This window comes from Eulemur rufifrons, chromosome 7 (genome assembly GCF_041146395.1).
Source record: "Eulemur rufifrons isolate Redbay chromosome 7, OSU_ERuf_1, whole genome shotgun sequence".
Classification (NCBI taxonomy): domain Eukaryota; kingdom Metazoa; phylum Chordata; class Mammalia; order Primates; family Lemuridae; genus Eulemur; species Eulemur rufifrons.
This window is the reverse complement of record NC_090989.1, coordinates 237106105-237130754: the sequence shown is the minus strand read 5'-3', so window position 1 is coordinate 237130754 and position 24650 is coordinate 237106105. Positions and strand designations below refer to the sequence as shown.

General features: G+C 33.9%; 1 protein-coding gene across 2 annotated transcripts in view; it reads right to left on the bottom strand.

Annotated features, from left to right (window-relative positions):
* The window catches only part of CCDC171 (coiled-coil domain containing 171), a 303473-nt gene that overhangs the window by 149895 nt on the left and 128928 nt on the right, over positions 1–24650 (bottom strand). For both annotated transcript variants that reach the window (XM_069474218.1, XM_069474217.1), the window contains 3 exons: positions 12722–12948; positions 12047–12229; positions 5839–6024 (listed from right to left, as the gene is read on the bottom strand). In XM_069474218.1, the coding sequence (XP_069330319.1) occupies positions 5839–6024; positions 12047–12229; positions 12722–12948 (596 nt within the window). The remainder of the gene's footprint in view (positions 1–5838; positions 6025–12046; positions 12230–12721; positions 12949–24650) is intronic.

Genomic DNA, 24650 nt, shown 5'->3' with positions numbered 1-24650 from the left:
TTTCAAAGCACAGTTAATTACATTATATATTAATAGGACATGAAGTATAAAAATGTTGTTTAATGACCAATATACTTATAAAAATGTTCAACTTGACTAATAACCAAAGAAATATAAATTAAAATAACAATGACATATTTATTATCAAATTGGCAAACAATGTTTAAACAGTAATAGCTAGTTGGATCAAAAGTGTAATTCTCATACATCTTAAGAAAGAATGCAATTGGTAAAAACTTGCTGTAGGTCAATTGATAATACATACACTTCAAAAATGTATGTGGCTTTTGACCTAGTAATTCCTCATCTAGGAATTTATCCTGATGAAATAATCACAGATATGCGTATAAAGATTTAGCTACAGGGTTGTTAATTTTAGAATGACTTATAATAGCAAGGAAAAGAAAAGCAGCAGCAGGAGAGGGAGGAGGAGGAAGAGGAAGAAAAACCTGAAATGAATGTAAATCTACAATGTTAAATTGTGTTAATAAATTATGTACAGTACATTCAGGTGGTTACTAGAAGCTGTGGGTAGTGGGGAGGAAATGTTCGTCAAAGGGCATAAAATTTCAGTTAGATAAGAAGAACAAGTTCTGGTGATCTATTGTACAGCAAGGTAACTACAGTTAATAATGATGTATTATATATTTCAAAATAGCTAAAAAGAAGTAGATATAAAACGTTCTCACTACAAAGAAATGATAAGTATGTGAAGTAATGAATGTTAACTAGCCTGATATGACCATTCTACAACGTATACATATATCAAAATACCACAATGTACCTATAAATATATTACATATTTATTTTTCAATTAAAAAGAAAAAGAGGCCGGGCGCGGTGGCTCACGCCTGTAATCCTAGCACTCTGGGAGGCCGAGGCGGGTGGATTGCTCAAGGTCAGGAGTTCGAGACCAGCCTGAGCGAGACCCCGTCTCTACTAAAAATAGAAAGACATTATATGGACAACTAAAAATCTATATAGAAAAAATTAGCCGGGCATAGTGGCGCATGCCTGTAGTCCCAGCTACTTGGGAGGCTGAGGCAGTAGGATCGCTTAAGCCCAGGAGTCTGAGGTTGCTGTGAGCTAAGCTGAAGCCACGGCACTCACTCTAGCCTGGGCAACAAAGTGAGACTCTGTCTCAACAAAAAAAAAAAAAAAAGAAAAAAACGTACATTCAGAAGAATCCAATCAGCCATTAAATAATGACCCCACCACCATATTTATTAGCATAGGAAGAAATCCTTGATGGTGTTTAAGGAAAGTGAGTAAAATATATATATTATTTTAAAAAACAGTATAATAATATGATTCTATTTTTATTAACCTATATTTGGTTATATTTCTATATTTGTAAAATATAAAGTCTGGAATAATACACATCAAAACTTTAATGGTAGATATGTCTGGCTTTATGATCTGGGATTATTTTAATTTTCATATTTTTGCATCTATACTTTCTTATATTTCCACAATGAATGTAGAAAAAAAGTAAAAAAAGAAAAAAGATTGGTATTATAGAATCACATCAGTTGGGAAGTAAGAATGCTCACAGTCTATTACTAAGTGATACAAATAATTTACAAAGCAATATCCAACCATGTTTTCACTTATGTAAGAAAAAATGGTATGTATTAGGTTGAACCACTTGAAATTGCTGGCATTTGTCTGTTTTTCACTTATAAAAGCTGCAATTTCAAATGGTTCAATTTAATACATATATATGGAATAGTATCTGTGAAAAATGATGTTGGTAATTTAATAGGGATTGCATTGAATCTGTAGATCACTTTGGATAGCATAGACATACTAACAATGTTGATTCTGCCAACCCACGATCATGGTATGGTTTTCCACCTGTTTACGTCCTCTGCTATTTCCTTCCTCAGTGTTTCATAGTTCTCCCTGTAGAGGTCTTTTACCTCCTTAGTTAAATATATTCCTAGGTACTTAATTTTCTTTGTTGCTATTGTGAAGGGTATTGAGTCTTTGATTTGGTTCTCAGTTTGACTGTTATTGGCGTATATGAATGCCTCTGATTTGTGTGTATTGATTTTGTATCCTGAGACTTTACTGAATTCATTTATCAATTTCAGGAGTCTCTTGGTTGAATCCTTGGGGTTTTCTAGATATAATATCATATCATCAGCAAAGAGTGAGAGTTTGATCTCTTCTGCCTCCATTTGGACGCCCTGAATTCTGCTTTCTTGCCTGATTGCTCTTGCAAGGACTTCCAGCACTATGTTGATTAGAAGTGGAGATAGTGGGCAACCTTGTCTGGTTCCAGTTCTAAGTGAGAATGCTTTCAATTTTTCCCCATTCAGTATGATGTTGGCTGTGGGTTTGTCATAATTGGCTTGTATCATTTTTAGGTAGGCCCTGTCTATGCCTATTTTGTTAAGCATTCTTATCATAAAAGGGTGTTGAATTTTGTCGAATGCTTTTTCTGCGTCTATTGAGAGGATCATATGGTCTTTGTTTTTGCTTCTATTTATGTGGTCAATTACATTTATATATTTGCATATGTTGAACTATCCCTGCATCTATGGGATGAAGCCCACTAGGTCATGGTGGATTATTTTCTTGATAAGCACCTGGATTCAGTTTGCTAGAATTTTGTTTTGAGAATTTTTGCATCTATATTCATAAGGGATATTGGTCTGTAGTTTTCTTTTTTTTTTATTGTGTCCTTTCCTGGTTTTGGTATCAGGGTTATGTTGGCTTCATAAAATGTGTTGGGGAGGATTCCATCCTTCTCGATGTTGCAGAACAACTTCTGCAGGATGGCACCAGTTCTTCTTTGTAGGTGTGGTAAAATTTGGGTATGAAACCATCTGGTCCGGGACTTTTCTTTTTAGGAAGGTTTTTTATTGCTGTTTCAATTTCAGTTCTTGATATTGGTCTGTTCAGGAATTCTATTTCTTCCTGGTTGAGCCTAGGGAGGCTGTGTGTTTCTAAAAATTTGTCCATTTCCTCCACATTTTCCAGTTTGTATGCATAAAGGTTTTTGTAGTATTCATAGATGATATCTTGTATCTCCATGGCATCAGTTGTGATTTCTCCTTTCATGTTCCTGATGGAGCGTATGAAAGATTTTTCTTTTCTGCTCTTAGTCTAGCCAAAGGTGTGTCAATTTTGTGTATCTTTTCAAAGAACCAACTTTTTGTTTTATTAATCGTCTATATAGATTTCCTGTTGTCAACTTCATTTAGTTCTGATCTGATATTAATTTCACTTCTTCTGCTGGGTTTGGGGTAGGTCTGTTCTTCTTTCTCCAGCTCTGAGTCTATTCATTAGGTTGTCTATTTGTGATCTTTCTGTCTTTTGGATACAGGCATTTAAATAAACTTTCCTCTCAGGACTGCTTTAGCTGTGTCCCACAGATTTTGATAACTTGTGTCTCCTTTGTCATTTAGTTCAAAGAATCTTTTGATTTCCATCTTGATTTCCTTGTTTATGAAATAATCGTTCAGGACAAGGTTGTTTAGCTTCCACAACTTCGAGTAGAAATGAGAGTTTCTGTTAGGGTTGATTTCTACTTTTATTCCACCGTGATCTGAGAAGATGCATGGTTTAATTTCTATTTTTTAAAATTTTTTAAGACATGCTTTGTGTCCTAAGATATGGTCAATCTTAGAGAATATCCCACGAGCTGATGAGAAGAACGTATATTCAGTGGATTTTGGATAGAATATCCTGTAAATGTCAGTCAGTCTCATTTGTTCTAGAGTTCTGTTTAAGTCCATTATTTCTTTGTTTATTTTCTGTTTGGAAGATCTGTCCTGTGCTGTCAGCGGGGTGTTAAAGTCTCCGGCTATTATGGTGGAATAGTATACTCCAAATGTTAATAGTATCCTGGGAGTTTTTTCTTCTTCTTTAAGGACATCTATATTTTCCTCTTTAAATTCATTTATTTTTCTTCTTTTAGATTTCAATATTTCCTTATTTTTCTAAAAACTAAATCCCACTTTCAACATCTACAGAGCAGGAGAACTTGGGCAAAGTCAAATGAACTCTCTAAATTTCCTCAAAACACAATGGAAATAATAATAATAGTACCTATCTCACAGGGTTGATAATGAAATAAGATAATTCATGTAGAAGCAGTAACACAGAGCCTGGTATATGTATGCTGTCAATCAATATCAATAGTATATATAATGTGGTGGTTAGGAAGGCAGATGTGAAATCTGACTCCCTAGACCTATCACTTACTCATGGTTGTACAAGTTATGAAACCTCTCTGTATCTCAGTTTTCTCACCTACAAAACATTAATAACTCCATAGAGTTTGTATGAGGATTATATGAGGTAATTGCTTATAAAGTATTTAGCATAGTGCCTGGCAAACAGGAAGTAAACAATAACTTTTGGCTATTTTATAATCAGTAGTAATAGTATTTAGAAATTTAAAAAAATATACAGTTTGGCTTTTTTTTTTTTTTTGAGACAGAGACTCACTCCATCACCCCAGGTAGAGTGCAGTGGTGTCATCATAGCTCCTGCAACCTCAAACTCCTGGGCTCACGGGATCTTCCTGCCTTAGCCTCCCAGAGTAGCTGGGACTATAGGTATGTACCACCACACCTGGCTAATTTTCTATTTTTTTTTTTTTTGGTAGAGATGAGGTCTTGCCCTTGCTCAGGCTAGTCTTGAACTCCTGACCTCAAGCAGTCCTCCTGCCTCGGCCTCCCAGAGTGCTAGGATTATAGGCATGAGTCACCATGCCTGGTCAATATATTAATATATTATTTTTATAAATTATATACCAACTCTGTATTGGTTTACAGTATTAACTATGGTACCTGATACACAGACTATATCATTGTGGTTTCCTTGCATTTAGTAACATTTCAGTGTATATAATCTCACTAGTGAAAAATCCACAAGTATTATAAGCAAAAACTAGAATTCTATTATCATTTGCAGCTAACATTTCCAGAAAATACTGTAGTTCTAAATCCATTAATAAAATTTTCTAAATAACCACTGTTAGATTATATAATAACGTCTCTTTTCTCTTCCAAATATCTTTGCCACAAACATAAGATAGAGAGAACAACTTTTTGTAACTAAACCTCTCTCCTCTCCAAATAAGCACTTACATAAGAATCAGAGAAACCCAGACCCAAAACCTTCCAAAAGATACACAGAGTTTCCAAAGTCCACAAGGCAAAAAACAAGAAAAGGAAAAAAACTAAAAAGAGGAAGAAACAAGGAAGATAGGCCAGGTGCAGTGGCTCACACCTGTAATCCTAGCATTTTGGGAGGCTGCGGCGGGAAGATCGCTTGAAGCCAAGAGTTCAAGGCCAGACTGGGTGACATGGTGAGACCCTATCTCTGTAAAAAAAAAAATTATCCAGGCATGGTGGTGCATGCCTGTAGTCCTAGCTACCTAGGAGGCTGGGGCAGGAGGATCACTTGAACCCAGAAGTTCCAGGTTGCAGTGAGCTATGACTGTGCCACTGCACTCCAGCCTGGAAAACAGAACAAGACTCTTTAGAGTCTTGTTAGAGACTCTTCTGTCTCTTTAGAAAAATAAAGAAAAATTAAAAAAAAAAAAAAGAAAGAAGTAAGGAAGATAAAAGAAAATAATTACTAAGAAAGATTCCCACTTTGCTTTCAACCAGCAAGTAAAGCCTACCTTTACATTTTCAATACATATGAATGCATGCTTATAATAAGGTCCAAGAACCATGTTTTATTCCATCCTCATAAACTCTTATAGAATCAAATTTCACATCTTGGGATCTATTCCCTATTCAGAAGATATGTATGATTCCTTTTAAGATCCATAAAAAGAGGAAATAAGCCAGTATGAGACAGAGGTTCTCCTACCTTAACAGCTTCTCCAAGAGTTTGGTTTTTGTCAGCTTCCTCACTGGAGTGCAATTCAAGTCTATAATTCAACTCCTGTAGTTGTTGTGCTTGTTCATTCAATAGCATTTGTGCCTGCTGTTCCCGAAGTAATGCATTATTTAGTTCTTCACATGCACTTTCAAACTTCTCATGAGTGATCAATTTCTTTAAAAGAAGAGGGAAAATCAGTTACAAGCTAATTGCATTGTTGTATCACTTATTCTTCAGAACTATATTTGCTAACATAAAGAATACAATGCAAACATTTCTAGGAGTCTGATACATGATGAAAAAAGACAATTTGTTTTTCTTAATTGCATAAGTCAAGATAAAAAATATAACTATGGTTTTTAAAGTACAATAGCCATACTTTAAATCTTCATACATGATTTATAAAGATTATGATTTGGGGAATTAAAACCATTAACAAGTTCCTAGCCTCTTAAATTATTACCTAAAAAGTCTATATTTAATGTATTTTATCATTCAGATCTCCCTAATCAAATGTCCTCTCCTTGGTGAGTCTTACCACACTACATCTCACCTACTCCCACCCACTCTATCATATCATCTTGTTTTATTATTTCACAGCTGTTGTCATTATCTAAATTCATCTCACTTTTTTAATCGCCTGTCCACACACTGCCACCAACCACATACACAAGGATGTAGCTCCACCGAGCAGGGACCTCACTTAGCTTTTTCACCAACACACAGAAGAGTACCCGGCACTCAGTAGATGCTCAATATTTGTTGAATAAAAGAACATTCATAAATAAACATCTGCCAGTAAAGCTGTATACCACAATATACAACACAGTTTTTAAAATATCATGACTGCTTTGGAGGGTAGAGCAATCTGCTCAGGAATCTACTAGAACTAATAACAGTTCTAGACAGGGGCCATCCCATAAGGGGTACAGAATCCTGGATAAGACACACTTGTATCATCTCCTGTTCAAAGCATTTAAACAAATGAAAATTTAGTTACAATAAACAGCAAGAGACATCTTGATTTTGAAGCACAAAGAGTGTTTCACAAAAGGTAGGTAACCTGAGAAATATACATGCAAAGGTAGAGGGAACCATGCAGGCCACTAAAACATGCAGAGAGAGAGAGAGAGAGAGAGTATTTAAGACTTATAACTCTTTCATTAAAAAGAATTTAAGGTGTATCAATATAATTAGCCCCAAATATAAATATTGAAATTTTAAAATATCTAGTGGGGAGGAGCAGAATAAAAATCCTATTGATTCTAGGCATTCTGAATGTGTAAATTATTGCAGTTGAATGCAGAGTTTTCTGACAAATAAGACAAAAATAGAAATGTTCATAGTCTCATTTTCCTCATGGGCCAACAGCAGCAAGCATCAGTTCATGTTGAGAAAGACTTTTGCTGTAACGAAGCCTGAAGATAAATTTATTACATGGGGCCTTCCATATTATGTTAATGATACATAAGCACTCAGTTTTATTTTACCAGGTCCCTTGCCTGCCACCTCCATGCTACTTCACTCTTATTTCCTTTTTCAGGTGTATATATAATGCATTCCCCAACCCTGAAGAAATTTTTAAAGGCAATAGTATAGCATAAAAGTAGATACCTAATGACTTACCTAAGTTAATATAAATTAATGAGAATTATCACAAGGTGCACAGAAAGGTGCCTCATTTCCTGAGAGTCACCTAGTAAGGGTATATCTACTACGTCACTGATACTTGTACAATGTTGAGATTTTACAGAACACTCACCTTTTTACTCCCTCTTAACAGCTGTCTTACACTTCACATTGCCCCATTATAACCAAACCCTCCACTTTCAAAACATCAACTCTAATGGTCCCCCTCAGCACTCCAGTTCTATGTCTTTTATAAAAAAATTATTTCAATAAATTAAGGAGGTACAACTGTTTTTTGTTGCAAGGATGAATTGTATCATGCTGAAGTCAGGGCTTTTAGGGCACCCATCACCAGAATAGTGTACATTGTACCTGACAGATAGATTTTTATGCCTCTCCCCACCCCAACCTCCCTCCTTCTTGTAATAGTTTGCAATGCCCATTACACTTTATGGTCAGGTATACTCATCATTTAGCTTCTACCTATAAGTGATAATATGTCGTATTTGGTTTTCCTCCAGTTCTATTTCTACTTCTTAACATCATTCTATTCTCAGGGTCTGGTGAACAGATATTTTTGTACTTCTGTGTTTTATTTGTTGTGTTGTTTTAAATTACTACTCCTTGTTATCAGACTATTTTGTCTTTTTCAATTCACTTGACCTCTATAAATCAAGATTCCCCACCATTATGCCGGATTTCCTTTCTTTGACAGAATGTATCTTCCCTTCCCACTTCTCCAAAATTTCTCTTTTACCTAAAAACTTAGCTAATTTTAGTCTCTCTCTTCTCCATCCATCCCTCCCAGAGGCTGGTGCAATTCTGTCTACTTTTCTGCAAGCAAACAGGATGAAGTAAGCATGGCAATGTAGAACAAGAAAGAGATGGTATATAAAAGCAGTTGTAAGGAGCTAATAAATCAAAAAAGAAAAGAAAAAAATACCATGAGATCATGGTAGTTAGTTGTTAAAGAACAACTGTCAGTGGATGAACACAGTATTCCAAAACAATAAAGGTACTGAATAGCTTTTGGTGGGCAGGATATTTCCCTTTATGTTATAATTTTAGACCAATTATAAATAGGTATTTCATTTGTTCCAATATATTTTGCCTGAAATCAGTGAAAAATGAATGGTTACAGTTATACTCCCCAATTTTTGAGAGGAAACTAACATCATTTTTCCATCTATTATGTTTTCAATAAAACAATCTTTTATTTAACACAGCTAGGTATAAACATTAACCACTACAGTGTTTAAAAGTACGAGTTTTGGAGCCAGACTACCCAGGTGTAAATCCTATCATTTCTACTACTAACTGGATGACTCTTGGCAAGCTACTTAGCTACTCTGTGCCGCATATTCCTCCTCTGTAAAATAAGAATAATAATAGTATTTAACTATTAATTTATGAGAGATAATTATAAGAAATAAATGAGTCAATACCTATAAAATGCTTAAGATCAGTGTCTGATACATGGTCAATATTATCATTAAATGTTAGAAATCACTTTATAATTCTATAACTTAAAATCATATGCAAAAATATGAAAATTATATATCTCATTTCCTCAATTATTAGTTGTATACACTAAGGAATTATCAAAAATAGAAAGCAATTCAGACTAAGCATTTCCTTCAGAGGAAGTGATTCAAACTAAGCATTTCTTAGAACGTATTCTTAGCTTCTGTTGCAAGCCAGTTATTCGAACAAAGCCCTTACAAGAGGATTCTGTCACCTTCCACCAACTTTTCCTTAAACACTAACCTTCTCTCTAGATTCTAGAAATTGAGTCCTGACTACTTCCAAACTAATCAAAGAGGCTAACTTGTTTTCCTAATACTTAACTTTAGTGCAAGAAATCAAATTATGTAGAATATCTAGTATTCTTCATACACATTCCAGGGAGCAACACACATAAAGAATTTTCCAATTTTCAGGAAACCCATTATCTAAACCTAAATATAGTTGACCATATTCTGAATCTTAAAATGCATCAATGACTGTCTCTATCCATTTTGGTGGACCATCTCAAGGTCCCAAATTTAATTCATATATATAATTGGAAGCAAATCAAATGGAGCCTTACTCCAAAAGAACTTGCTTTTAAAAGTATAAACAGCTTATTATTATTTAAATAAAATGGCAAAAAAAAATTGGAAAAAAATTAATGTCTAAGAATAGGGAAACAGTCAAATTTTGATACATCCATATGACAGAATAGGATACATTTGTCTAAAATGAAATTAATAATTAATGGTACAGGAAAATACTTGCAGCACTTTCAGTAATATGTGTATATTTATAGAAATTAGGATGCAAACCATACATACAAAATTATTTCAAACTACAACTGTGCATACAGGCATGCACAAGCATATATACACAAAGAAAAATGTGGAGAGCAAAATGCATCCACATTTCGACAGTGATTGGTTGTAGGTGGTAAGATTAGAGTGATATAAACTTTCTTCTTAATACATTTTTGTATTTTTTTTGTTTTGTTTTGTTTTTTTTTTTGTTTTTGAGACAGAGTCTCACTCTGTTGCCCAGGCTAGAGTGAGTGCCGTGGCGTCAGCCTAGCTCACAGCAACCTCAAACTCCTGAGCTTAAGCGATCCTCCTGTCTCAGCCTCCCGAGTAGCTGGGACTACAGGCATGCACCACCATGCCCGGCTAATTTTTTCTATATATATTTTTAGCTGTCCATATAATTTCTTTCTATTCTTAGTAGAGATGGGGTCTCGCTCTTGCTCAGGCTGGTCTCGAACTCCTGAGCTCAAACGATCCGCCCACCTCGGCCTCCCAGAGTGCTAGGATTACAGGCGTGAGCCACCGCGTCCGGCCTGTATTTTTATTTATTGCTGTCACATATCACTTTCATAATCAGAAAAATGTTGAAGCAGCTCATAAATTATCCTTCCCTGAGCAAAAAACTAAGAAAGTAAGGAAAAAAATGAGCCATCTTTAGATATTCACCAAAAAGAAAACTATGGCTTAAAAAAAAAAAGGAGAAAAAAAGAAAACTATGGCTTAAGGATAATTTATAATTTACTTAACATACCTAATTCATAGGACTCTTTGCCTTTTCAAGGTATATCTAATTGAAATAATAATTAACATTAGCAATTTACATTATCATAAGATTAATAACTGAACTACTGTCCGCCACTGCTTCTGTTATTACAAATGTTAAAACTGCAAATTCCAAATTAACCAAAAGATACATTTAAAAGTACATTTAGGGCCGGGCGCGGTGGCTCACGCCTGTAATCCTAGCACTCTGGGAGGCCGAGGTGGGCGGATCGTTTGAGCTCAGGAGTTCGAGACCAGCCTGAGCAAGAGCGAGACCCCATCTCTACTAAAAATAGAAAGACATTATATGGACAGCTAAAAAATATATATAGAAAAAATTAGCCGGGCATGGTGGTGCATGCCTGTAGTCCCAGCTACTCGGGAGGCTGAGACAGGAGGATCGCCTGAGCTCAGGAGTTTGAGGTTGCTGTGAGCTAGGCTGACGCCACGGCACTCACTCTAGCCTGGGCAACAGAGTGAGACTCTGTCTCAAAAAAAAAAATAAAATAAAAAAAAAAAATAAAAGTACATTTAAACTGAAGTCAAGCTTGAAAAATTTGAGTTTCCCAAAGAAGGAAGCTACTAAGAGTAGCTTGTTACTAGTTTTAAGAAACAAATTTTATATTCATATTTATAGTAGCTATTATAAGTTTTATACAGTTGAAGTTTCAGTGTAATCTTTTACCCTCATTTTTCTATATCCACATTAAAAACAGTGATGTTTTATCTTTGTTTGTTTGTTTAAGATAGAGTCCTGCTCTGTCACCCTGGCTAGAGTGCAGTGGCATCAATATAGCTCACTGTAACCTCAAACTCCTGGGCTCAAGCCATCCTCGTGCCTCAGCCTCCTGAGTAGCTGGAACTATGAGCATGTGCTACCATGCCCGACTAATTTTTCTATTTTCTGTAGGGGTAGGGGGTCTTGCTTTGCTCAGGCTGGTCTCAAACTCGTGAGCTCAAGTGATCCTCCCGCCTCAGCCTCCCGAGTAGCTCGGACTACAGGCATGAGCTACCACGTTCATAAAAACAACAATGTTAATGACTAAGCCAACTGCAAACATTAATATAATACATATGTATCTTCATTTTATTCCGCTTCACACATTTACACATTTTGATCTAGATCTAATGGTATAGCCTTTCTTTTTTAGCTACCTTCTACTTTCTAAAATAACACATATAAATCCTTGATGAAAGACAAATTGAACATTTCTTTGGAAAAGCAACTTGATTTCATACTAAACAATCTAACTTACTCAAAATATTCAAAAGTAAGAGGAGAAAAGGAGAAATCCCTCCTTCTTTCCCACCAACTTCAGTTTGCCTCAATAGGAGGCATTTTAGGAGGAAAGTTTTCTGTAAACAAAAATTCCTATTAATGAGACTGAATTATTTGAAAAACCAAACACAATAATAATTAAGCAAAAAAAAGATAAAGAGATAGACAAATAGATATCACCAAAGCAATAGTTTCCTTAATCATACAAACTTACAGACTGCTTAAATTCATTTAACTGCATTTGGAGACACTGGGTTTTGTCAAGCTCCTTTTTCATTTCATTCACATTTCGTTTGAATTCTGTGACCTCTAAGCGTAGTGAGCGGCGTTCCACTTCTGCTGCATGCAGTCTTTGTGTGAATCCAAATATTTGCTTCTGCAATGATGCTGTGCTTTTCTGTTGTTAAACAAGAGCAATTTTACAAGCAGTAATTACAGATGTATTAATAAATAAATAGTATGACCATTTTACCAAATTAAATGTAACTTAGATTATACAAAAAATAATACTAGCTATTACTGAAACGTAGAGGTGAAAACTTTATTTTTCACGTGACCAATGATTTGGCTTATATAAAATGAACACCTGAAGAAAATAAATAATCTAGACGGCCAGAAAATGAAATTGACAGCTGTTTATGTCTCATACAATTCTGTTGCAGTGTATTTGTAGAGAATAGTAAATTTAGAACTAATGCCATGACTTTTCTATTATGGTATTTGGGACACTTATTCATAAGAACTTTTATTTATGGTATTAAATGTTTACATGAAATCTAAAGAAAATCTAGATATATTCATATACAACTAATTTAAACTATAATTTAGGTTGGTTCAAAATTAAATCTACAAGTCCTAAGATCACTATTAAATAATATTATATACGTACCATAATGGGTACATGGCCACGTAAACCATATTTCAGGGCCAGTGTGTTTACTTTATGAAGTCCACAGGCCAGCCTCTGAACCAGGGAATCTTTTTCTACATATGTAATACTCCTGCTACTATGCAAAGGTATACATTCCATTGCCAGACTAATTTTATCCATGAGTTTTGCAAAAGAATTCTTGGCTGCACCTATGAGTAAATGTCCACAAATTCTGGAATTTGGATCTTCAAAGAAAAAGAAAAAAGATACAAAAAATGTGATTGTCTCTTGTTCATTTCACATCACTGCTAATCATAATATGATGAAAATATTTTTTCAGTTATATAATTCCCATTCACCTGTAGTAATTCACTCAAAAAGATCCCTCCCACATTTATCTTCAATACGAAAAAAGGAATACAGAAAATAGCTCACCTACTAAACAATGTATCTGAAGAAATCTGTATGTATTTACAGTATGCCATTCACATGGAATACTATGACACAAAATTCATCACTATTCTCTGTTTTAAAATCTAACATAAATCCATTTCCTATTTACAACTACGTTAATGCCATACTATTTATATTGTCAGACAAGAAAATATAATTTGCCTTATTCCAAGGCAATTAAAATTTTACAACTACAATTACTTATTTCCCCACAGGATTTTGGTAATCATCCCTCTCATATAATGGACTTAAGGTCCCAGCATATTCAATATGGTCTGCTTACTGCTAAATTCATCAGGTCTGTAATTAATAATTGTGTTTAATGTTGATAAATAAAATTGTCAGTGCTCTTTCTACTAATTGGTATTCCAGATAATGGTTAATAGGTTATTTATGCCTTAATAAAAGTCACGTAATTTAGTTTTCCCTCCGCGAGGCAGGTCTTAATCTGTCATTCCTTGTCTTATGATATTATCCATATAAAATGACAAGCATGGAGAGATTATTCAAATTCGATATTATAACATTCTACATTTTAAGAACCTCTGCTATTGGAGTTAATTTAAATCTTATCTTTATACCATAAGCACAAAAACTAAATTTAGTTAGTCTTACCTAATTTAAGATATTTTAAGATGATAAGAACACGTATAATTCAACACTGAAGAGCAACATTGAGAAAGTGATCAGTCTGTGATTTTCTATGGCATAAAGAATTGTCTCACAGAGACCCTACGTTCTAAAATTTGAGCTTTATTCTCTTGCTTTTATTCTTCGATAAAGGAAAGATGAATTTTAAAATTTATGCAGCAGTCAGAATTTGAAAACTGTATTGCTTAGGAATTATAAATAAAACAGAAATTAATTGGAAAAAAGCATAATATCCTCCATGTAAAATTTATTTCTATCAGTTATTGATGCATCAGCTTCTAAGAATGTAATATAAGGTAATATAAGTTTAATGCTATAGACCAATCATTATAAACATACTCTCTGAGAATCCCATGGACAAAAGGCATACAAAGTATAATTAAAACACATAGTCCTTTTGTTAACAACCATATTCCTTTAAATAAATAATGAGTGAAAAAGACTTTAGTAGCTTTATACAGCAATCAACATATAATGCAAAACACTGAGGTAAAGGAATTATTAAACTACAGTATGCATTAAATAGGCCCCTGTTGAATGAATGAACAAACAGTAAAATCTATTTGTCTATAACATTCAATATAATATCATTTCAATATCTAATATATATGTTCCCTGTTTCTCCAACTACCTTGCAATTCTTTAACTGTGTCTTTCCTCGTCTTTTTATTTCAGAATATTATGGGGCTACAAACGTTTTGGTTAGATAAATTGCTTTTGTATCATTTGAGTCAAGGGTATTAAGAGTGCCCATCCCCCAGATAGTGTGTACTGTACCCATTATGGGTGAATTTACCCATCTCTTCCTCCCCACTCCCACCTGCTTGATTTCCATTGAATTTTACTATCATAGGTATACATGAGTATTGCTCGATTAGTTCCAATTTAATGGTGAGTACATGTGGTGTTTGTTTTTTCATTCTTCTGATACTGCACTTAGAATAATGGTCCCCAGTTCCATATAGGTTAATACAAGAGGTATTACTCTTTTATGGCTGAGTAGTACTCCGTGGTATACATATACCACATTTTATTAATCCACTCATGTATTGACGGCACTTGGGTTGTTTCCACATCTTTGCAATTGTGAACTGTGCTGCTATAAACATTTGAATGCAGGAGTCTTTTTTAATAGAATGTCTTTTGTTCCTTTGGTTAAATCCCCAGTAGTGGGATTGCTGGATTAAATGGTAGTTCTACTTTTAGTTCTTTGAGGTATCTCCACAGAGGTTGGACTAGTTTGCAGTCCTACCAACACTATATGAATGTTTCTCTCTCTCCGCATACATGCTACCATTTGTTGTTTTGCGACTTTTTAATAAAAGCCATTCTCACTGGAGTTATGTAATATCTCATTGTGGTTTTGATTTGCATTTCCCTGATGAGATGTTGAGCATTTTTTCATATTTATTGGCCATTAGTCTATCTTCTTTTGAAAAGTTTCTGTTCATGTCTTTTGCCCACTTTTTAATGGGGTTGTTTTGATTTTTTTTCTTGCTGATTTGCTTGAGTTCTTTATAGATTCTACTTACCAGCCCTTTATAGGATGTATAGCATGCAAATATTTTCTCCCATTCTGTAGGATTTCTATTGACTTTCTTGATTGTTTCCTTGGCTGTGCAGAAGCTTTTAAATTTAATCAGGTCCCATTTATTTATTTTTGTTGTTGCTGTGATTGTCTTTGGAATCTTCTTAATAAATTCTGTGCCTAGGCTGATATGTACAAGAGTTTTTCCAAAATTTTCTTCTGTAATTCTTACAGTTTCATGCCTTAGGTTTAAGTCTGTTATCCATCATGAATTAATTTTTGTGAGTAGTGAGAGGTACAGATCCTGTTTCAGTCTTCTACATGTGGTTATCCAATTTTCCCAGCACCATTTATTGAATAGGGATTCTTTTCTCCAGTATATATTTTTGTCTTCTTTGTCAAAGATCAGATGGCAGTATGAGGATGGTTTTATATCTGGGTTCTCTGTCCTGTTCCATTGGTCTATGTCTCTATTCTTGTGCCAGTACCATGCTGTTTTGGTTACTATAGCCTTGTAGTATATCTTCAAATCTAATAAATTGATGCCTCTCAATTTGTTCTTTTTGCTTAGGATTGCTTTGGCTATACAGGGTCTTCTCTGGTTCTATATAAAGTGTAAAATTATTTTTTCTAGATCTGCAAAAAATGATGTTAGAATTTTAATAGGAATTGCATTGAATCTGTAGATCACTTTGGGTAGTATAGACATTTTAACAACATCGATTCTGCTGATCTATGAGCATGGTATGTTTTCCTATCTGTTTATGTCCTCTGCTATTTCCTTCCTCAGTGTTTCATAGTTCTCCCTGTAGAGGTCTTTCACCTCCTTAGTTAAATATATTCCTAGGTATTTTATTTTCTTTGTTACTATTGTGAAAGGTACTGAGTCTTTGATTTAGTTCTCAGCTTAACTGTTGCTGGTGTATATGAATACTACTGATTTGTGTATAGTGATTTTGTAAATTGAGACTTTGCTGAATTTATCAATTCCAGTAATCTCTTGGTGGAATCTTTGGGGTTTTCTAGACATAAGATCATATCTGCAAAGGGAGATAGTTTGACCTCTCCTACTCCCCATTTGAATACCCTTGATTTCCTTCTCTGTCTGATTGATCTAGCTAGGACTTCCAGCACTATGTTGAATAGAAGTGGTGATAGAAGACAAACTTGTCTGGTTCCAGGTCTAAGTAGGAATGCTTTCAATTTTTCCCCATTCAGTATGATGTTGGCTGTGGGTTTGTTGTATATGGCTTTTATCATTTTGAGATAAGTCCCATCTATGCCTATTTTGTTAAGAATTCTTATCATAAAAAGGTGTTGAATTTTGTCAAATGCTTTTTTTGCATCTATTGAAAGGATCATACGGTCTTTATTTTACTTCTATTTATGTGGTGAATTACATTTACAGATTTGCATTTTTTCATCTTAATAAACTCTTTTTATTTTTACTGTGCCAGCCCAGCACATATGGATATTTTTTATGTTTATTGGATTAATTATTTTTCCATTTCAATAATACTGATCACAAGGATGCATTAAATAATATCAAGATAAATTAATATTAACTTTTATAGTATGTCAAAAGTTATTCTTTTTAAATAAACAACATAAAAGCTCACTATTTTAGGAAAATTTCAGGAAATCACAGAAATATAATTTCTGTGAACATTTTCACAGATAAAGAGCCTTTAAAAACAAAAATCAATTACAATTAAATTTTAATGAATACTTTTTTATAATATTACTGAATTGTGTTTGTAAAGACACTGACAACTCTGAAGGGTGAAATTAAATGGCAGTATAATTCTATAAGGCATTCTGAATTTTAATAAGCAGGAAAGAGACATACACCCTAAGTTCCTGACTGCTGACTCTCAATGAATTACAGTAGCAGCAGTAAATGATTTATGCTTTAATAAGAAATGTTTTTACAATATAGTTCACACTATAAAGTACAGAGTACAATTAATTCTATATTAAATGAATGAAGAACAAAAAATCTTCTAGTGACTTAGTTGTAAAATTATTTACATTAATACAATGATACAAAAATAAGAGGAAAAACATAAGGTCACTAAAATTCCTCATATCTACTTGTCTAGAACATTTTAAACTTTTGGCTTTTTACATTTAACAAATTCTTATTTATGTTAAATACAGTTGTTAATTACTAATACTTTCCCCTATTTAATGAAATGTGTCTTTCATGAAAGAAGCAGATTCTATATGGTGAAATTACTTTTTCCAATAGAAGGGACAAAGTTGCATATTTAGAGTTAAAATCTTCAAAACAAATTCATTGTTTTAAAACAAAGAATTATTTTAACCAATAGTTTTAAACCTACGGGCTACAGATCCCAAGGGCTTCTGGGGGACTTGAGAGGTTTCTATAAGAGTTCCATCACTTTTAACTGCAGTACCTATTGCCATTTTTATCTTTATTTAGCCCTAACAAAATATACGCATGAATGATATATGCTCATGATATTGTGAGAAAAAAAAATAAAAGTCCCTTGAAAACATTACAGAAGTCAATTGCTGCTAAAAATACATCTATCGTATGTAGGAAGGGAGCAATCTACATTACTTTTTCATATTAAAATAGAGTCTTCATGTTCACAAAGATTGAGAAATACTCCTTTAACCAAAAAGGTAACAATAAGTAATGTTAATAATGTTAGCAATGAGTAGAATAATATAACAATGAGTGATGTTAATAATAATACTAGTGATATTAATAATGAGTACTGTTAACTAAATTATATTCAACCTCAGTTCTACACACTTGGTAACATTTTGTCTACCTTGACATCTCCATCTCCCTTGCCATTTCACCCACATCCTGTTCTTAGCATTTTTCCAATATATTCCATTTCCTCTGTGATCATGGCCATAACTCACCCATGTTAACTCTTTTCTAGTCTTTCCCCTCTTCAACCCATCCTCCACACTGTAGATAGAATACTTTCTACAACATAAATAGGATCTTGTCACATCCCTTCCTTTTATGCCTCAATGACTCTTTTCAGACCTAGGAATAAATTTCAAACTCCTTAAAACAAGGCTCAAAGGCCTACAGATCTGGTCCCTACTTACTTTTCCAGGAACATCTTTCACTAATATCCTTTACTGACATGCAACTCCTTTAAAATAACTCCAATACATCATAAGCTTCAACTATTCCTATGAACAAAAATTATGCTTGTGTCTCCAAACTGTGAAATATGAATGTGAACATCAGTTTCCAAACCTGGGAGGCAATCACTACAATAAGATGTTGGCTTCAAAGCAGTGTTCCATCTGAAAAATACTGCAAAAACAGCCCAGACAACTGTACAAAGAAAGTGATGACAAAATTTGTCTTATTTTTAAAACATACTGATATATACTCATGAAAACAGCAGTATGATACTGGGGCAAGAAATAGGGAAAATAAGGAAGTAGACTGGAGAGACAGGAAATAGATCCAAGTACTTATAATGACTTAATAGATGATAAATGGCACATCTTAATTAGGGAAAAGATGGATTATTTAACTTAAAAATATTAGTGCTACCTAGTCATCTGGCCACAAAGTTTAATCATTTACTAACTACTTACATCAAAGATAATTCCAGATAAACTCAAGATTTAATGTAAGAATTAAAAGTATTAGACTAAAATTGTACAAAATAACCCTGAGGTAATTCTACCCTTGCTAAGTAAATCACCATAAGAAAAACCATAAATAAAAATTAATAATTTTAACTACACAAAAATATCACAAGCAAAATCAAAACATAAACTGGAAAAATATTTGCAATATGGCAAAGTATTAATATACATGACACACAGCAGTTTTTATAATTCTATAAGAAACAGACACACTCTCAAATATGAACATAATGGGATATTTATAAAAGAATAGGAATGGGCTTAAAACAAATGAAAAGATTTGCAACCTAACTACTATCAAAGACCATAGATAGCGATAATAGAGCCTCTTTTGCCTTTCACCTTGATAAAGATGACAAAGACTACCAAACCTTTTTGTGCAAAAGATGTTATGGGAAAATCAGAAATACTCTTAATACTGTTCATAAGAATGTAATGTAAAGCAACTTTTATGAGAGGCAGACTGGCAATGTTTTCTAAATGTAAAACATACAATCTCATTGCTTATAGATATAGTCAAGGAAATAACTGTACAAGTATAAAATAATTTTATGCACAAACATTAACTATAGTATGGTTAATTACAGTATTGCTTAAAATAGTGAAAAAGCAAATATCAACAGGAGATTCACTAAGTAAATTACAGTACATATATACAATGCAATAGTACATAACTAAATACAATTAATGATATAGATCTATTTTATTAACATGGAAAGACATTCATTATCCATTAAGTGGAGAAAAACAATTACAATTAGGCATGATTATATGATTCCCTCATATAAAACTGTGTGTTTGTGTGTGTATGTTTGAACACGAGCATGGGAGACTTGTAGAAATCATCAAACTATTAGGAATGGTTAAAGATGACCCTTTGGGTGATTTTTACTTTCTGTGCAAGTTTCTGTTTTGTGTGAAAGCTTTACACTGGGCACAAGCACTTTTACAAAAATAATAAAACTGTTTAAGAAAGCACCGCATACTGCCTTATTCATTCATCAAACAGCTAGCTATAGGCTCATAAGTATAAAGGCACTGTGTTAGGCAATGGGGAGAAGGGACCTATAACACTGATTCAGAATCAATAGCTCTTATCTATTGTATTATATTGTATTATTTATTATTATACAATGCCCCAAAAAGAACTACCCAAAAACATATGTTGACTTAGACAAACGATTCTTGGGGAAATGGTCATATAAAGCAGAGGTTCTTAGTTATTTTCGTCCTGTCAGAAGCTTTGGTAGTCTGCTGGATCCTATGGCTCCTCTTCTTAGAATATCATTTTAAATCCATAAATGAAAATGTGTGGGATTACAAAGGAAGAAAACTATACTGAAATACGGTTGTCAAAATATTTTGAGTATTAATCCATTATATGTAAGACAGTACATATAAAATATAGATAAACCAAAGTTAATTTTTTGAAAGACAGCATAAGGTAAAGTTGTTGCTTAGATAAAATAAGAACATCGAACTATGTAGTGGTCTTCAACAAGGCACTACACATGTCATGTTGAACATCAAATTTTTTATATCTAAAAGTGATAAAAATCCTGATACACAAGTATATATATGCTGCTACAAATGTAATTAAAGCTTCCATAGTTCATTTTACAAGATAGTGGTAGGTTTCTCTCAAAAAATCCCAGAATTCTCCAAGGCTTCTAAATTTCTAAATTCAAAAGCTAATGTGGTAACTTTTTTTGTCCTGAAGTTAATGAGTTCATCTTTAACTAAATCAACATACTCAAGACGTTGAATTGGAAACAATACACATTGTAAAGAAAAGGATTGTGAATCCATGCTTCAAATTTGGTGCTATAAAGACAGAAGTGGCTTCAGTAATTCTTGAAAGAGTTGTGAAGTGCTTCCAGGTGATGAAAGGTTGCTCTTTCAAACAAAACAGAGAATTTTCTATTTAGGTAATACTGGAAAGCAACATAGATATGAAGAACATAGAACCTCACTTTGATGGATGAACAACTAATAGGTACAGAGTTGTCTTGTGATTAGTGATTACTAATGATGAGCAAAAACTACATATGACTATATCTGAGATAGCTATAACAACAACATTACAATATAAAAATATCTGTGATTTAAATTAATAACGAAGTCACTATGCCACTAATATTATCATGGTCTGTCATCACCAGCCATAATTGAAGAAAATGTCAAAGTTCAGCTAGTGGTTAAACAAGATATAATTTTTTCCATGCAAGTTCACAGACCATTCCCCCAACCCCACCTCCACCCTCCTGAATTCTCTCCATGAACCCTTTTGAGAAAGGTTCTATGAACCCCAGGTTGGGACACCCCTTATCTAAGGAATATATGACCCAATCATAAATCTATATTCTTGAGCCTCTGTCTCTATGTCAACTTAAATAACAAGAAAGCTATATACCTAGACTACTTCAGTCAGAGAACTACTCTAAGTTTTTACTGAAGATGAATGTAAGTAACACTGACAAAACTTCTGCATCTTCTATGAAATTGCTTTTAAACATAGAAACTGTGCTGTTTTTCAGTATTTCCAATATGGTAATACATCTAATAAATTCCTCTTAATGTTTAGTGACAGAAAAAAGTTTGTTCTCTTATGTTTGGAGACATAAGGGAACATCTCACATCTGTAGAATGATAAGCAGTTCAGTTTAGCTAAACTGCAGTTTTATTATTTGAGAGCATTGGGAGGTGAGACTACACAAATAGATAAGAATCAGATCTCTTGTTTATCCAGCTAAAGAGTTCATTTATGCAGCAGGAAATGGGGAATAATACTGCTGCTGATACTGAGACAAAGATAAGTGATAGAACAAGCACTGTTTACATACATTAAATAATTCAGCCCTCACAATAACTCAATGAGATAGTGCTACTATTACAGCCATTTAAAATCATAAGTGAAGGGGAAAAGAACAATAAAAAAAATAGTGTGTATATAGAAAGACCCAATTATATTGAAATGCACACAAAGCAACTTGATAGATATACTAATTAAATATTAATCATATTTTTGAATAAGAATATTACATGAGATTTAAATTTACTTCCTTATACTCTTCAATGCTTTATAATCCTCTATAATACACTGATACTACTTCAATGTTATTTTTATAACCCTCTTCCAAATTATTTCTTTGCTAAATAAATGAAAGAAAGAAAAATAGAAAGAGGGAGGGAGAGAGGGAAGAGAAGAAGGAAGGATGGGTCTAAGAGTGGAAGTAGGAACATCATTAGCAGGCTGAGAAAGTTAATACACACAAAAAATAAGGAGCTAAGACAACAGCAATGGTGCTAGGATAAAGAGTAGCCCAATAGGAAATGTAGAACATAGAGAGTAAGAGTAAGAATAAAAGTAAATTATAGTGACTCCCAGGTTTCTATTTTAGGTACTACTTGGTGGAGAGAGAAAATTCTCTACAAAGAGAATTTTCAGAAGGAAATTTTGGGACTAAGAAGATGAGTAAAACCTTGAACATGCTAAATTTGAAGGTTCTTAGGATACCCATAGAAAGGTAGGTATTAATACATAGGTTTTAAATTCAGGAGTGAGGTATGAGTTAAAGGTAATATTTGGGAGTCAGTATATAGATGGTAAATAAAGCCCTGGCTATACATGGGACTGCTCAGGAGTACAAGGAGTAAAAATATGGCCAAGGAAAGAATCCCAGGGCTCTCACACATTGAAGGACAAGCCCAAGAAGAGTACGTGAAGGACATTATCTGAATGGAAGGAGAAACAGGAGTGATACCATGGACATCAAAGGAGTCCAGAAAAAGCAATGGGTCATTAATATCAAATACCAAAGAGAGGACAAGTAGGACAATGGTCTTCAAACTTTTTCACTAATATACTCCATAATTTTTTTAAACTATATATGCTGCAGTAGGAATAATAATGGTCCTCCAAAGATGTCCACATCCTATTCCTGGAACCTGACACAATGTTATGTCACACAGCAAGAAGGAATCAAGGTTGCTAATCAGCTGACTTTAAAATAATGAGATTAACTTGCATTATTCAAGTGAGCCCAACATAATCACAAGGGTCTTTCAAAGTAGAAAAGGGAAGTCCCTCTAACTCTGAAGAGTAGGTCAGAGTCAGAGATTTGAAGATGCTATGCTGGCTATGCTGCTTGCTTTGAAGCCAGAGTAAAGGCCCATAAGCTAAGGAATGCAGAAGGCCACTAAAAGCTGGAAAAGGAAAGGAAACATTCACATCTATATCCTCCAGAAGGAATGCAGCTCTGCCAACACCTTGATTTTAGCCCAGTAAGACCTATTTCAGACTTCTGATCTCCAGAACTGTAAGATAATAAATTTGTGTTACTTTAAACCAAAGATTGTAATAATTTGTTATCCCAATAACAGGAACCTAACACATACGCCCTCACACATTTTAAAGTTGACATCTAAAAATTTTCATCATTTATTTAACCAGTTGTAAAGCATATCATTTCTAGTATGCTGTAAATTTTGGGATTTTTTTTTAAACTGGCATATCCTTCCTTTAAATATAACCAATAGAATCTAAATACCATGAAGATTTAGTCATTACCATCATCTACTTTAAGAATACATGGACAAGCTCTTCCTTAATCAGAAACTATACTTCATTTATTGTCTCCAAGATCTCATACTTCAACCCACTTCTGCTACTAAGTTTTACTGCAACATAGAATTTATTACTCTCAGCACACAAACATGTTGAATTACCTCTCATCTTAAAACAAAAACTCCCTTGACCCTAAAATCTTCCTCCTGCTACAACCCAACTTACCTGCCTCCTTTTACATCAAAACTCATTGTCTTTACTACTACTCATTTTCTTTTTAACAGACTGCAGTCAGGCCTTGTCTCAACCACTCCACTAAAACGGTTCCATCAAGGTTATCAGTTATCTCTATCTTGCCAAATCTAGAGTGAGTCCTCAATCTTCATCGTATGCATCTTAGCAAACAGATTGGACATGATTGATTTCACTGCCATTTGTGAAACGTTTTCTTTATTTGCCTTGCAGGTTGCCACCAGAGTTGACCAACTAGCTTACTGGTTGTTCTTTGGAATCCTTTGTTGTATCCTCCTCATTTTCCTGACCTCTAAGTGTTGAAATGTCTACAAAAACTCAGTCCTCAGAGATTTTCCACCTATGCTCGCTTCTAAGGCAGTTATGTCCCACCCTAGTCAGAATCTCAGAGACAGAATGCAGGCTTCACTATTTTTAAGAAGTTTCACAGGTGATTCTAACGTGCAATCAGGGTTAAAATCATTACCCTACATGACCTTCATCCAGTAGCATGGCTTTAAATACCACTCACACTGAGGGAAGTCAGAATTTTATCTGTCTTGACCTCTTTGACCTCTCTCCTGAATTCAGATATCCAGCCACATCTTGACAACTAGATGTCTAACAAATTTCTCACACATAATATGTCCAAAATATCTTCCGATTTTCTTTCTATTTATTCCTTCTCTAATCTCATTTCAGTAACTCATAATTCAATTCACCCAGCTGTCTAAGCCAAAAGCCTTGAAGTCATTCTTGACTCCTAAATTTCTTTCACACCTCACATTCAGTATATTAGCACACCCTATCAGCTCCATCTTCAAGATATTTCTAGACTCTAACCACTAATCATGTCCAAGGCT